This window comes from Limanda limanda, chromosome 1 (assembly GCF_963576545.1).
Source record: "Limanda limanda chromosome 1, fLimLim1.1, whole genome shotgun sequence".
In the NCBI taxonomy this organism is placed as follows: Eukaryota; Metazoa; Chordata; class Actinopteri; order Pleuronectiformes; family Pleuronectidae; genus Limanda; species Limanda limanda.
In genome coordinates, this window is record NC_083636.1 from 7,565,098 (window position 1) to 7,579,619 (window position 14,522).

The 14,522-nt window shown below is 41.2% G+C and overlaps 2 protein-coding genes and 2 non-coding genes across 4 annotated transcripts; 1 reads left to right on the top strand and 3 right to left on the bottom strand.

Moving 5' to 3' along the window:
• Positions 1–5,959: 5,959 nt before the first annotated feature.
• Positions 5,960–7,775, top strand: LOC133002517 (uncharacterized). The gene is made up of 4 exons (XM_061072362.1): positions 5,960–6,124; positions 6,220–6,385; positions 7,094–7,209; positions 7,509–7,775. Exons 1-4 carry the CDS (start codon positions 5,972–5,974, stop codon positions 7,773–7,775), a joined length of 702 nt encoding a protein of 233 aa, XP_060928345.1. The 5' UTR covers positions 5,960–5,971.
• wu:fb74b10 (uncharacterized) lies at positions 6,535–10,399 on the bottom strand. The gene is made up of 3 exons (XM_061080226.1): positions 10,207–10,399; positions 9,336–9,505; positions 6,535–9,120 (listed from the first exon to the last, which is right to left on the bottom strand). Exons 1-3 carry the CDS (start codon positions 10,397–10,399, stop codon positions 8,635–8,637), a joined length of 849 nt encoding a protein of 282 aa, XP_060936209.1. The 3' UTR covers positions 6,535–8,634.
• A 428-nt stretch (positions 10,400–10,827) lies between these two features.
• On the bottom strand, positions 10,828–10,910 carry trnal-cag (transfer RNA leucine (anticodon CAG)). The gene has a single exon. It is a non-coding gene; the product is annotated as a tRNA-Leu (tRNA).
• Positions 10,911–14,275: 3,365 nt separating this feature from the next.
• trnal-cag (transfer RNA leucine (anticodon CAG)) lies at positions 14,276–14,358 on the bottom strand. The gene has a single exon. It is a non-coding gene; the product is annotated as a tRNA-Leu (tRNA).
• Between the last annotated feature and the right edge of the window lie 164 nt (positions 14,359–14,522).

Consider the following 14,522-nt stretch of genomic DNA (forward strand, 5'->3'; position numbering starts at 1 on the left):
TACATTTCTTGTTGATTTGATTTTTTATTGACTCTTAGGTGACGACGTCATCTATGAATCAATCAGAGGAGACACGGAGGAAGGTACAGTATAAAATGTGCCTCCTGCAGAGAAGTCCTAAATGAAAAACCTTCTGATTTCAGGTGGACGGGCAGATGAGGACAGAAATGTCCAACACGATGTCATGACATCAATACACAAGCGTGGTTTTCCAACATCTCATTTAAGTAACATGGTCCAAAGACAGACATTTGGACTTTTCCGTTGAGTCTGAAGCAGAGTTACAGGTGGAAAGGTTCCCCAGACTTGCTCCAAACCAATGCACCAGAATGTAGTCAGACCCGGATCAAACTGAACCAGGGATCGGTTTAGCTGCGCCCATATAATGTTTGAACAACAAGGACATTAATTTGCATTGGAACACGTGTGGAGCACCTGAAGCTGTTGATGCTGGTTGTGATAGATATATTAGCTTGGCAACGAGATCAACTTAATGAATAAAACAGTGGTTCTCCACCTTCTCAAGTTGTTTTATGTCTGATCTTCACAGGAACCCGAGGTGATCCAGAGGAGACGTCTGACTACGTTAATGAAAATCCACATTCAGCTTCAGGTACAAATATTAACAACTGGCTGTTCAGCTACTGGCTCATGAGCATTTGAAATAAACCTCAACTGAAACTCCGTCATATCATTATTAAATAGTTCTTGTACGATAAGTATGCAGTTCAATTGGTGTCTCAAATTTCAAATCCTTTGTGTAAAACTATGAACGGCCTTGATCATGTTGTATGGTTGAAGTATCAAGTGTGTATTTTAGAAATTTATAGTTATTGTCACTTTGTTTCAGGACAACTATGAATGGTGCATCCTCCAGAAAACAAGAACATGAAAATCAACATTCATCCCTAAACACCTTCACATATTAGACTCACCAATTTTGTAACAGCTCATTGGAAAGAACGACTTGATCTGGATTGAATCTCAGTATAAATGAAAAAATAAAAGCTGTGATATTTGCTTTTGTGTTTACGTTCAACATTTAAATTGGCTGATATGGGCCTTTTTAGATATTCACCGATATGAAAAGGTTCATTTTACAGGATAAATAAAGTGCATTATGATTATATTTTACATTGAACATTTTTTTGTCTTAATTCAAGTTCTATATATTCTGTCGTATTTGTGTTTTCTTTCAATTTATCTTTATTACTTTATGAAATATTGTTTTACTTAAGCTTAATTGCCAATTTTATACACAAGTGATAGTTTTTTACTCCTTGATATCGATATCGGCATTAGCCCCTTAAAAAAGCTTATTCTGTATATTTTTGCCGCAGTCATGCAACTAAAGTTTGAATGCAACATGTGATGTTTTCCATTCGCACGTATAAATATGTCTTTGTTATTATTCACCAATGACTCAATGGAGGATGATGTCAGAAAGGACATCATCTGTCTGTGTGTTATGTTCCATATACAGTCTGTGGTTATGTGTGATTATTTCCATGGCTCGTAATTCTCTGTTTGATGAAAACACTCGTCTGCAGACAGTTTAGCTTTTTATTTAGAAATGTGATGAACTGTAACAGATTATAATTCAAACACATAATTGAATATGTTCTTTCTTTTATCTTTATTAAACTTTGAAATACCACCTGGACTCTGGCCATATGTCCTGTTTTTATTTTGAAAACGCTCACCTTATGTGTCCTCAGTGTGACTTCCTGTCTGAGTGGGAGCTGGTTTCCTTCTGGTCCCACCAGTGTCTCCTCAGCCAGTTGCTCATGTCTGCAGAGGTCAGCTGGTCTTTGCCCAGTGAAGCGCTGCAGCTGAAGGATGTTTCCTCCACATGACATCTCTGCTCTGACCGTTGACTCTGGCTTTCAAGTGAAGACAAGAAGGTTTGTGTTTTATTGTGGCAGGAAACTCTTCTGTTTTTCATTTAAACCTTTGTCTCAGTGGGAAGACTTTTCTCCCACCTGCAGCCCTACATCATAAGCCACATGGTGGCGCTGCAGCTTTGGATTTATTATATGAATTATCTTTCGCAATAATCTCATCAAACCCTGATGAAAAAGAAATGTAATTGAGGCATTCAAACTTCATCATAAATAGCTATAAATGAAAATAAAATACAAATGCAGCCAAATATGTAGAACAATGAATGAATATGTTCTGCTGTTCATCTCTCTCTCTCTCTCTTTCTTTTCTAGTTTTGAATGATACTGGTGTAATTCATCCAAAAGAGTGTTCCTGTACCTATATATTTGTGAGGACCATTTTAAGTATAAGTATACTGAGGACATTTTGGCCGGTCCTCACTTTTTACATTCCATCGATTTACAATCGATCTTTATCAGACATTTTCTTGTGAATAAACACCTTAAACATGAAGTTACAAACTGGTTCTTCTCATGTAGTGAATCCTGCTGTTGTGTTGATGTGTTCAGTTCCATCAGCATCTGCTTGTGTCCTGGGAGAGGATTGTAATGGAAAATTCCACTGACCAGTGTCTAAGGTAGTGGAAATCCCCTGACTAGGTGTCTCACTGCTGTGATACTGTCTACCTGACAGGATGGAACCCTTATTTGGTGATGTTTTTCTTCAAACTGGTTCCGGGGACGGACGGACACAGCAGATAAGACATAGATGATGATCTCATGTCTTTCATGTCTTTGATGTTTTCTTTTTTTTATATCATCTCTTATGTAACGCCTCTTTTTATAAGTTCTGGCTTTTGTGAAATTGCAGCCAGGAGTTGTGGTTCCATTTTGAGCACCCGTGCAACTCAAGTCTGAGAATTTCATTATTTCAAATCTCAAGATGAATTTCTATCACAGGATCCTCACATGGGACTGCATCATAAGCAAAATGAGACACACACTATCAGTAAAAAGAATGTCGACTTGTTCTCCGATGTTGGGACCCACTCCTTCAGGTGTCCTTCAACATTTTCAACATTCAACCCACCCTTGAAAAACCCTGAACAAGGAAAAACCTACATACAACAAACAAACATTAACAACCAATCAGAATAAGTACATACAAACAAAAAGGCTTAACCTTTATCAAATAATAACAAAGTCAAACAAGGAAGTTTCAACCCATTCTAAATCTAATCCCGCCCCTTTGGTATCCTCCACTTCCGGTGGGAGGGGCTTACAAGACCACTTCCTGCAGGCTTCAGGCCTTTTTGCCTGAGTAAGATGTACTGCTTTCCTCATACTTGTGTTTGGAACACCTCCAATACTGCTTGGGGCAGCTGCTGCATCTACAGGTACTGACGTCTTCTACATACAAATGTAAACTGTGAAATCTCACATCCACTTATTTGTTGTATTTAATGTTACCGAAAGAACAAAACATGTTAAATCAAGGTTTAAATCACAGGAAACAAAGGAGCAGCATCTTTGCATAACTTAGTGAGCAGGTACAGAGCAAGGTGACCTTTTGTTGATTTGTTTACTGAACAGTGGTTTTCAAACCAAGGTTGATCCATAACCATATAAAACAAAGTGCTGAGTCACAATCCTTGGGGTAAGAATTTGCACATGTTAAAGCCTCAAAATGCCAATTCATTAGACTGAAAAAAATGAATAATAATAATAATCCTTACAATTTCAATAGGGCCTCCCACTGGTCGGTGCTCGGGCCTAATAAGACCAGAAAACATAGAATATAAATATTGATTCAACGATAATAAGCTGCAGGTCTGTTACCTTTAAATCAATGCTGAAGACCTTCAGTGCCTTTTATTAAACGAAATAATGACTCGTTATTTTAACCTTTTGTAAATATTTTCTCCTGAGTATCTGAATGTTTTTGGACAGAGACACTCAGGACAAGCCAGTTTCAAGATGAGAAGTTTATTGGTTTGCAAAGTAGAAAAGAACACGTGGAGAACAGGAGTCGAATGCACTGTCATCATCAAACCACATGGTTTAGAACATGACTCAGCGTCTGTGGCATCTCGTTGTACACACTCAGCAGCAGAGCGATGCTTGGTCCCAAGAACGACTTTGAGAGGCTCTAACGCCGACATCCTGTTTGTCCTCAGACTCACACACGTCCTCATGTCTCAGAGTAAAGTCCAGTCTGGACGTGTCGAAGCCAAAACACTTTCATCTCTATGAAGAAAACCTCGATATATAAACAGTTAGCATGTTACCATTAGCATCGGTAAAACACTTGCAAACACATCCTGCTGGTTACACTGTGATAGATAGAAATGATAACAACCACACCACACACATGAAGCTACTTCTACTCAGAGGAAACTTCAGCCGTGGAGTTTTTCTTCGGAAACCATTTATTTTCTTATCCTCGTTTAAACTCACGTGGAAAACAAAGATTTACTCGAGTCCAAGTTCTTGTTTCGCACATTTTAAAATCCTAAAGATGGAAAACATCACAGCGCCCTAAAAGTGAAGCCAAATCATTTGGATCGCCACCTAGAGGCTGACTGCAGTATAATGGTCTCCCCCATGTTAGCAAATGGGACATGGACCTAACTAAAAAGTCAAAACACACGTCAAATACATTTTTCTTAAAGATTTCCAGTTAGATAGTTGTTATCACACTGATGTTTATTCACGTGTTTGTGTTTATGATCATCTTAATCTTAATTGATGCTATTAACACAGGGAGAAACGACGTGATTGACAGCTGACAGGGAGACTTGTGATTGGTCAGGGGGGGGGCGTCTCAGCCTCAGTCACATCGCACAGAGTCTAAATGACACGTCGTCCATCTTTATATACAGTCAACGGTTAAATCCCATAATTCAACATCAAGGTTCTGTCTCAACTTCATAAATATGAGGTCATACAAGAAAACAGACTAAAGGAAAATCTCACCTTGAATCATATCTGAGAAATGTACAAAATATAATAAATCACATGATGGACTGGAATGAAAACTGACTTAATACGACCTCAGTCTTTCCACGGTGCCGACTCACATGCAAATCAACTTGTCTTGTAAAAACTCAAGTTCATCACTTTGTACATCCAACGTCTAAAAGCTGAGCCACTGACAGACCTGGGTCACGTGACCTGGTTCACCCACTCAGGGCAGGGCAGTTTGTTATCATCAAAATACAATCAGGAGGAGAATCACATTCAGTTTGTTAAAGGGTTGTGGGACAATTTGAAAATTATTATCAGTATGATCTAAAGACAGGGGATCGTCTGAAGAGCTTTAACTTCATCACGAAACACGACGTATGCTGATGTTTTCCAAACACATGAAATGATAATTTTCCATGAAGTGGAAAAATGTGCAGCTGCTGCTCCAGCTTCTCATGAACCTGCACCACAGACGACAAGAAACACACAACGATAAAGTCTGAAGCAGTTCAACTTTGCTATGATGAGAGAAAACACACACTTCCAGCTCAGCTCCATGCACAACCACACAAACAGCGCCCCCTGCGTTGAGCCCTTGAATTCAGGTGTAACTGTTCATCTGACTGGTTTCCAACAACACACACAGCTGTTCAGTTCAGCTTCATGTGTGAGGAGTCGAACCCACGAACCCTCGTCTCTACGTGAAGACAACACCAGCATGTTTTCATCGTTACGTTCAATGAAAACTCTAATTTTCATTATTATTCTAGTGACCATAATTCTAATTAGTCTCTCCCTCTGTTGCTGTTGTGTTCTCTTCCTCTTCGGCAACTACTTTGTACTTGTTAGGGCTAGGGATTTTTCTGATTGAATGATGCCATGTTTGTTTCTGTATGCACATATTCTTTGACACATTTTACATCTTCCTTTCTTATCTGTGTTTAAATGATGTGAAGTAATTCTACATATTCTGAACATGTAAAAAAATAATATAGCCTACTCTCAATTAAGAACTGATCTCCAAACCACGCTCAGTCACGAGACACCGCGCGAGAAGGGAAACAGGAAATGACGCGACACACGACTCGCTCGCTGCTGAACCGCTGCCCCTCCCTCCCGCCATGGACGTCCGACAGAAACAAGCGCTGCTGGTCGTTTGCGCGATGATCTCCTCGGAAGGAAGACGCGAGAAGAAGAAGAAACGAGTTTGGGTGAAGGAGTGGAGCGGCGGACGTGTGCAGCCCGGACTGTCTCTTCTGCAGAGGGAGCTGGAGGTCAATGAAGATCACACACACACACACACACACACACACTCTCTCTCTCTCTCTCTCCCTCTCCTGATCGGTTGGTGTGTCTCCCCTGCGAACAGACCCAGGAGCAGACTGGCTTCAGGAAGCTGCTGCGCATGACCGCAGAGGAGTTCGATCTGTTGCTGGCGATGGTCGAACCTCTCATAACCAAACAGAACACCAAGATGAGACTGGCCATCACCCCCAGAGAGCGACTCTCCCTGACGCTGCGCTTCTTGGTGACAGGTGAGGAGTCACGTGCACTCTGTGTTATTGTTGCAGCTGTTTTGTTTACTTATGGTAATCAGGCCACGTGGTTTTGTTGACGGAAGCACAAAGGGTGTCACGTGTTCACATTTTTAATGCAAAAATATAGATATACATAAATGTGCACAAACAAACAAAAATCACAGCTGAGACAACTCACAAGTAAATAAATAAAATGAAAATGTGATTTAGATCTATTTCATCTTCTGCTTGAGGACGAATGATGTGATGCTGCTGACAGAGATATGATGTGTGGGACGGCTTCTTCCCCCCCCCCCCCATCCTCTGGGTGGCAAAGATTTGGTCGCAGATTGTCACCAATAGTAGATCTGGAAGTAAAAATCCCAATAATTATCTGAATATAGATTTTGATTATCAGCCACAATATGCAACTATCCAATGTGGACTTAGCGCAAGGCAGGAGACCGTGAAACATTGTTATCTGCTCCTGTAGAAGCCACAAGTCTGTATGATATAAGCCCACAATCCTCGGGTGTAATATTGACGGCTGTGATTGGTGCAGCTTGTTTTTACCATGGAAATGTTTTCCTCCACCTTGATTATTATGGTGGCAACAATGCGTTCGTTCAACAGAAGCCGTTCTAAAAGAGGACGGTCACTGTTACACTCTGTTGCTGTTCAGTGTCTGTTTCTGAGCTCTGTTTAATTATTTATTTTCTAACGTAGGAGAAACCTTCAAGTCTCTGCGGTTGCAGTACAGGATTGGAACCAGCACGATTTCACAGATCATCATGGAGACCTGTGCTGCTCTGCACCGGGTCATGAAGAAAGACTTCCTGAAGGTAAGCACCTCTGGCTAAATGGACTGTCCAGATTTCCCACAATGCAACAGTGGACTTGAAATCTTACTTTAAAAGTCTTACATCTACACACCAAGTGTTATTAGCCCTAGTTTTTAGGTTCATATATCAAAAATGAAAACAATAATCCCTGATTTCCATTTCGAAAACATCAGTGGATCTCCAGAGTTTGCATCATGATAAGTAGAAAGGCTGTTTCAACAATAACAAATGTAGAATCCACAATACAATTTCATTTTATGACTATCAATAATGCAACTGTTCTTTCCTTCCATTACTAGACACCATCAACAGCGGCAGAATGGCGGACAGTAGCCCAGGACTTTGATTCGAAATGGCACTTTCCACATTGCCTTGGGGCGCTGGAATGCAAACATATCCACATTCAACCTCCAGGAAGAAATAGCAGCCTTTACCACAACTACAAGGGCAACTTGTCGCTGGTGTTGATGGCGGCTGTGGACGCGGACTACAAATTTATCTATGCAAGAGTGGCTACGCAGAGCAGAGAGAGACACTGGACTGTTCGAAGACTCGGATCTCCGTAGAGAGATGGACCGGGGCCTGCTCAACTTTCCTCGACCTGACCCTTTGCCCAACTCACACGTGCTGATGCCGTACATGTTCGTCGGTGATGACACGTACCCTCTACGGAATTACCTCATGAAGACGTACCCTGCACAGCAGGTGGACCACTCTCACCGGGTCCTGAATATCCGGCTGACGAGGGCACGGAGGGTGGCAGAAAACGCCTTTGGGATTCTGGTGAACAGGCTGAGGGTCCTCAGGTCCACAATCTGCCTGGAGCCAGAGAAGGTGGTGAAAATAACCCTGGCCTCCCTTTGCATCCACAATTTCCTGTGCGAGCGCAGATCTGAGGCCTACGCACCTCCTGGCTTCGCTGACTGGCAGACCACCGATCACGTGATTGTCGATGGCGCCTGGAGAAATCACGGCACAGGGAATTTACAGCCGGTGGAGAGCAGACAGCCGTGTGACCCCACGGTTACAGCAGAGCAGCAAAGAAACCTTCTGAGTGACTACTTTGTGTCCCCTGCTGGCTTCGTCCCCTGGCAGGAGGGACACGTTTAGCCTAAACCACCGAGTAACTCTCTGCAACATGTTGGCCTTTTTGTTGTGTGTATGCACATTTTGCACAATTTGAACACAGCCATTGTGTTAATCAAATAAAGCTGTGGAATTAAAATAAATGGTGTGTACTTTGTATAAAGGTCAAGTAGAAAGAATATTCTTGTAATTGTATATATTGTCAAAGTAAATGGAGTAATAAAAGTGACACAAAGAGCAAACATGATGTATAGACTCAAATAGAAAATAAAACACTTGAGCATTAATATAAAGTATTAAAGTAAAGAATATAACACAGTTATAAGGTGGTTGAAAACACTAGGACTTGGACTGAACCAGTGGCGTAGGCGTGGTGTTCTGTTTGTATTTGTGTGCCGCTGGCGGCTGCTGCCTTTCAGAGTCCTGGGTGTCGTATATCATGTTGACGATTCGCCTTTTCAGTCTTGTGAGATTTGCTGGGTCTTTGATCAGGCGGAGTTCGGATGCCACCTGGTTACCAAAAGTTGTAAACCCATCTGCGTGATCGGCTTCAACTTTCGCCGCCATTTGTTTTAAAACCAAAAGCTTCTGCAGCTCGATGTCCTCTGTTCTTGCCTTGCGCTTGACTCCCCTTGAAGCCGATTGGGCAGGTTCCCTCGTCGGGGAAGCCCCTTCGTCCGACAACTCGCAGGAGGAGGCGGAGCGTAGCACCCGGGGCATCAGGGTTTCTGGAGTCTCAGGTCTCGACAGGAGTGCTGATTCAAATGAGTCTGAATGATCCTCCTGCTCCTCAGAGTCGTCCAGCTCACAGAGCGACACTTCAACCTGGAGGAGGGGACGCAGAAAGGGTTCAGGCAACATCACAGGGGGATAGAGACACTAAATCATGTGCAACTATTCTCAACTTTACCATCAACGGTGTAATGACGTTTCCCACCTCAGGAAAATTAGTTCAAATAGCCCTCATGTACAGTGTGTATTTCATTGTATTTTGTGCACATTGTACACTGAGTAACATGCTTTCAGTCTGTGTAACTTACAGCGGTCTCACATGGACGATGCACAATATATGGTTTGATGAAGTCCATCGCCCTGATGAGCCACTGTTGCCTCGGGGTCAGAGGTTTGATCTCGCCCCCGTTGGGCTTTGGCTTTATGAGCCTGGAGTACTGGGTGCGGAGCGACGTGGCCCTGGTCTTCACCTCCTGAACTACAAGGCAAATATTTACAGAAAAAAAGAAAGCAAATGTATCATCATTAGCTTTGCATTCCAGAATTTGGTTTGGGTATTTTAATCTATCTTTAGTATACTGCTTTTGTATGGGACTATTTAGTATACTACTACAACTACTATTGTATACTACTATTTAGAATCCTACTGGTACTACTATTTTGTGTACTACTACTACTACTGTGTAAAAACTATTTTGTATGCGTATTATTACTGTATACTACAACTACTATTATTGTATACTGCTATTTCGTATACCACTACTATTACACTACTATATTTAGTATACTTCTACTACTACGACTATTGCATATTACTACTACTATTGTATTTTACAATTTAGTATACTACTTTTAGTACTGTATACTTCTATTTAGTAAACTAATATTACTATTGTATACTACTACTACTACTGTGTAAACACTATTTGTATACTACTACTGTTGTACACTGCTCTTTAGAATACAAAAAAGTAAGGGCTGCAACAATGATTGATGAATTATCAACTACTAAATCCATCTCCAACTATTTTAATAACCTATTAATCGGTTTGTGTTTTTTAATGAAAAGATTGACTCACAATTATCTAACCTGATGTACAGTATACATCCCAGTGCAGCTGTGACAGCAGCAAGGTTTGAGTAGCTCATGTTCATCCCAAAGCAACATGAAGACCGTACCTGGCTGCTGGAGACATTTAGCAATCTCCCTCCACGCCTTCTCCTTCTCCACTCGGTTGTGATACTGAGAACTGGACACGTCGAACAGACACTGGTGCTCCTGCCATATTTCTATCAAGCTGTGCTCGGTCTCCTGACCCCAGATCGCCCGATGGCCCTTTTTTGTACCATAGCTGCCCGTCCTGTCGGCCATGTTTGTTGATATTCTTCTTCTTCTTCTACTTCGCTCGGATCGTAGGCGGCTGGCAGCCAGCGTCCCTGCTGCCACCTTGTGTTGGAAAGTGAATCAGCGTTATCTTGGTCCAAAACACAGCCAGACAGACAAATAGACATACATACAGACAGACAGACAGACAGACAGACATAGAGACAGAGAGACAGAGAGACAGAGAGATAGAGAGATAGAGAGATAGAGAGATAGAGAGATAAATAGAGCCTTCAGGGAGCAGTCACAGAAAGTAGACTTTCATATGTTCCCTGGTCTTTGCTGCCCTCCAGTGGATGTTGTCAGTATAAGCTCGTGTAAAATGTTAAAACCTTGGTAAGAATCTCTCTCACTGAGCTTTAATGTAACAACACAACAGACATGGAAACAGTAAATACATGAAAAAAGAAAAGTTATGTCAGAAGTGGGATTCGAACCCACGCCTCCAGAGGAGACTGCGACCTGAACGCAGCGCCTTAGACCGCTCGGCCATCCTGACTGTGAGAAACGATATGTCTTACAAAACGGACAGGTTTCCCATAACCGGAACTACATCTTTAACAGGAAATTACGAAAAGAGTTCTTACAATTGGTACCGTGATTGGTCAAAAGTTGGAAATCGCCACGGTGATTGGTCACTAATGTTGGACCAACGAATGTGATTGGTCCTCAAATCCAACATTCTTATTAAACCTTTAACAGGAAAAAAAATGCGTTTGTGCAAAAGAGAAAGAGGAACATTCATACATCAAAGTGGGACAAGGAGGAAGGAGGGATAGAGAAGAAAAAGAGAAAAATAGGACAGGACATACCTTCTGTGTATCTCACTTTCAGAGTGGAGTCTTTTATTCAAGTGTCAAGTTAATTAACGTGTAAATAACACGAGACCTCATTGTTGTCTTCATTGTCATTATAATCATCACTAGTGTTATTATTGTTGTTTTCTGCTTCACAAAAACGGCCGTTGCATCAGTAGTGATTGTACATGGAACAAAGAATAAAAGAAAGAAACTTTTGAATAAATTAGTTAAAACACACAACAACTACAATTAAGATTTCAAATATTGAAATTTAGATTTTTTTCCCATCCAATAGTAAAGTTACAGTAAAGAACTCAGTGTGTCCATGTGCTGGAATCCAGGGACATTCTGTTCATCAACTCATATCAGTAACGTCAACTGATACCGACTCTATCCTCTCCATGCAGTGATGGAAGAGGAACTCAAATGTTTAACTTGAGCACAAAAAAGTTTGTAATGTAAAAGTACCATGTATTTGAGTAAGTACTTGCTTTCAAGTGAACACATTATTCGATATATTATAAAACTGCCATGAAGTATGAAATACAGATATTTTCTGATATATGTATTCATGTAAAAGTACCAAAAAATAAATATACAAAAGTACAGATGGTTAAAATGTACTTCACATCATCCCTGCCCGCTGGTACATAAACTGCAGTTCTAGAGGACAGAGTGTAAGGAGCTGGGGTGGATGTGCTGGGACCAGTAGAGGCTGTGTGAATTTTTCACTAGTGTGTTTCATCCAAATTATACAAATTGTTGTTTTCTTTACCCTAGAATGTATTTAAATATTTTAAAGTTGCATCCGGAGTGGATCCTTTCTAGGAGGCTTCCATGTTTTTTACAGTAGCTGAAACTGGACAATCTAAACACTGTTTGAGTTTTTATTACAACTGAAGGCTGCCACAGATTCTCTTTCATCTTTGGAAGGGAAGGGTGAGGTGAGGGGTTTTCAGCTGCAACATGAAACTTTAACGTCACTAAATTCTACACACTGAAACTTTAAATGTTTATTTTAACTATTGTTATTGTAAATGTAAAGTTGGACCACAGAATGTTAGTGACACAGTCACAAATGTCCTGATTTAAGCGTCAGTTGGTTGTGGAAGACAGGAATGACCAAAAGCACAGAGCAAAAAATAATATTTGGACTATCCTCCCATCTTGGTTGATTTGGGAGTGTTGTTACTGATAACCAACCTAGGGCAGAAACAGCATCTGGAAATACCATGTATAGAAAAAATTACGGCTGAGAGGAGAATTGGGAAACTACAATAACATGTAAAGACCTAAACCCTTAAGTGCACTTACAAATAAGTTGGAGACAGGTCTGCTGGATGTAGGCAATTCATGTGTCCATGAGGTCCAGGCCAAACGGTCCCTATATGAAATCCTATTAAATTTTCAGCAATCCATGTATTATTTGGATCTGCACCAAATTACATGTTCTCATAAATAGCGGGTCCATTTAAATGTCGGGTTTTTTCGCCAAGATCCATGATTTATTCTCTGAGAAATCAATGAAAATGTAGAAAAATGCACAATGTTAAAGAATGTGGAACAAAAAAATTCCTTGATTTGTCCGTGGATCGGCACCAAAATCTTATTTGGTTCTTGTCTGACCCACACTACATCCTCCCCATGAAGTTTGGAGGAAGTTGGTACTAATGAGCAATTTCCAGGAACTGTGAAAGAAATAGATTACTCAAACTGGACAGGATATTCTCTAATAACTACTCGACCTGTAATTTAACCTTCAATCGACTGTTGGACTTGGTTCCGATCAGACTACAACACGGACAATCTTGACCGAAAAAATCCGCCTTGATTTCACTACCAGCCGATGCGATTGGCCTCGTGCGGCCGCCGTCGGCCAGCCGCACGTATTCGCTGTTTGATACACGCCCCCTATACTCACTTTCGCTGCTCAAACATTCCTGTGTTGTGATTGGTCAAATGTTTGCAATGTTGGCGAGAGGGGAAGAATCCACCGCTGCTATTGGCTGAATGTTGAAGGCGCGAACGTGATTCGTCTTCTCCTCGAAATTCGCCAACGTTTTCAACATTTCCACGGACGATCCGCCGGCTGCTATGAGGTCGCAGTCTCCTCTGGAGGCGTGGGTTCGAATCCCACATCGGACAGCATCATGACAACGACATATCACAATGTCAGTCACATATGTCCATGGTGGCTGTTGTCCTCCTGTAGCTCGTCTATAACATCAGAACTCATCGAATGTGTTGTGTCTTAGGATTGGGAGTCTTGCATTCGTCGTGAGTTCATTCTTAACGACTGAATGGGGCACGAGGCATAATACATATATATATAAATCAACTTTATTACAGGCTCAAGGCCCACATGGTAAAAAAAACAACAATACATACAAACAATGCATTACATAGAAATATACATGGAAAGAAGGGCTAAAAAAGGCTCATGCCAGTGTTCCCAGATCTTAGATGTGTATTTGACAGAGCTGCGGCCAGGGTCTGTCATCAGATCAATTATAAAATTGAGCTGACTCATAAACTTAAAAGTAAGGTTCCTCAGCAAGGCCATGAAGGTGGTTAGACCCATGTGACAGAACAACTCACTGGCTCTTGTATTCCTGGGTTTCTTCAGGAGTTTCCTAAGACAGTCATTATACTACTTTGAACTTACTAATATACAAATATGATCATTAATTAGTGTTATTATTTTCCAAATGAAATAACAAACTCTGGTGTGATGCTATGGGAAGAGGGGCGATTCTTTCAAGTTGTACAGGTTATAATCTTGAAGTTGTACTTCTTAAGAATTCAGACCCACTGACGTTTGAGCTCAGAGGACCTGCAGCTGTCATATTATCTGCTTCTCCCCTGCATAGATACTTTTAGGCTCCATAAGCAGAAAGAACAAATAATTGCGTGGGTTAAGACCGAAGTATCTCTCCAATACATGTGTCAGAAGAACAGATCCATGTTGACACCAGCTGAAACCAAAACCCTCCATAGGCGCCTGCCTATTCTTTCCCTTTACATTAACATTCCACTGAAAACATGATGATCGATGAAAAAGTCATGTCAGAAGTGGGATTCGAACCCACGCCTCCAGAGGAGACTGCGACCTGAACGCAGCGCCTTAGACCGCTCGGCCATCCTGACTTTGATTCTATGAAAAAACGCCGTTGAATTAAGTTTATATACAGATACAGAATCTAAGTACACTAACTTTAACCTTGTTTTTTAAACATCCACTTTATTTATAACCCATGGAAGGTCACACTGAATAAATTATTGTAATGAGTCAGCTATTTTAATGTAAGGTT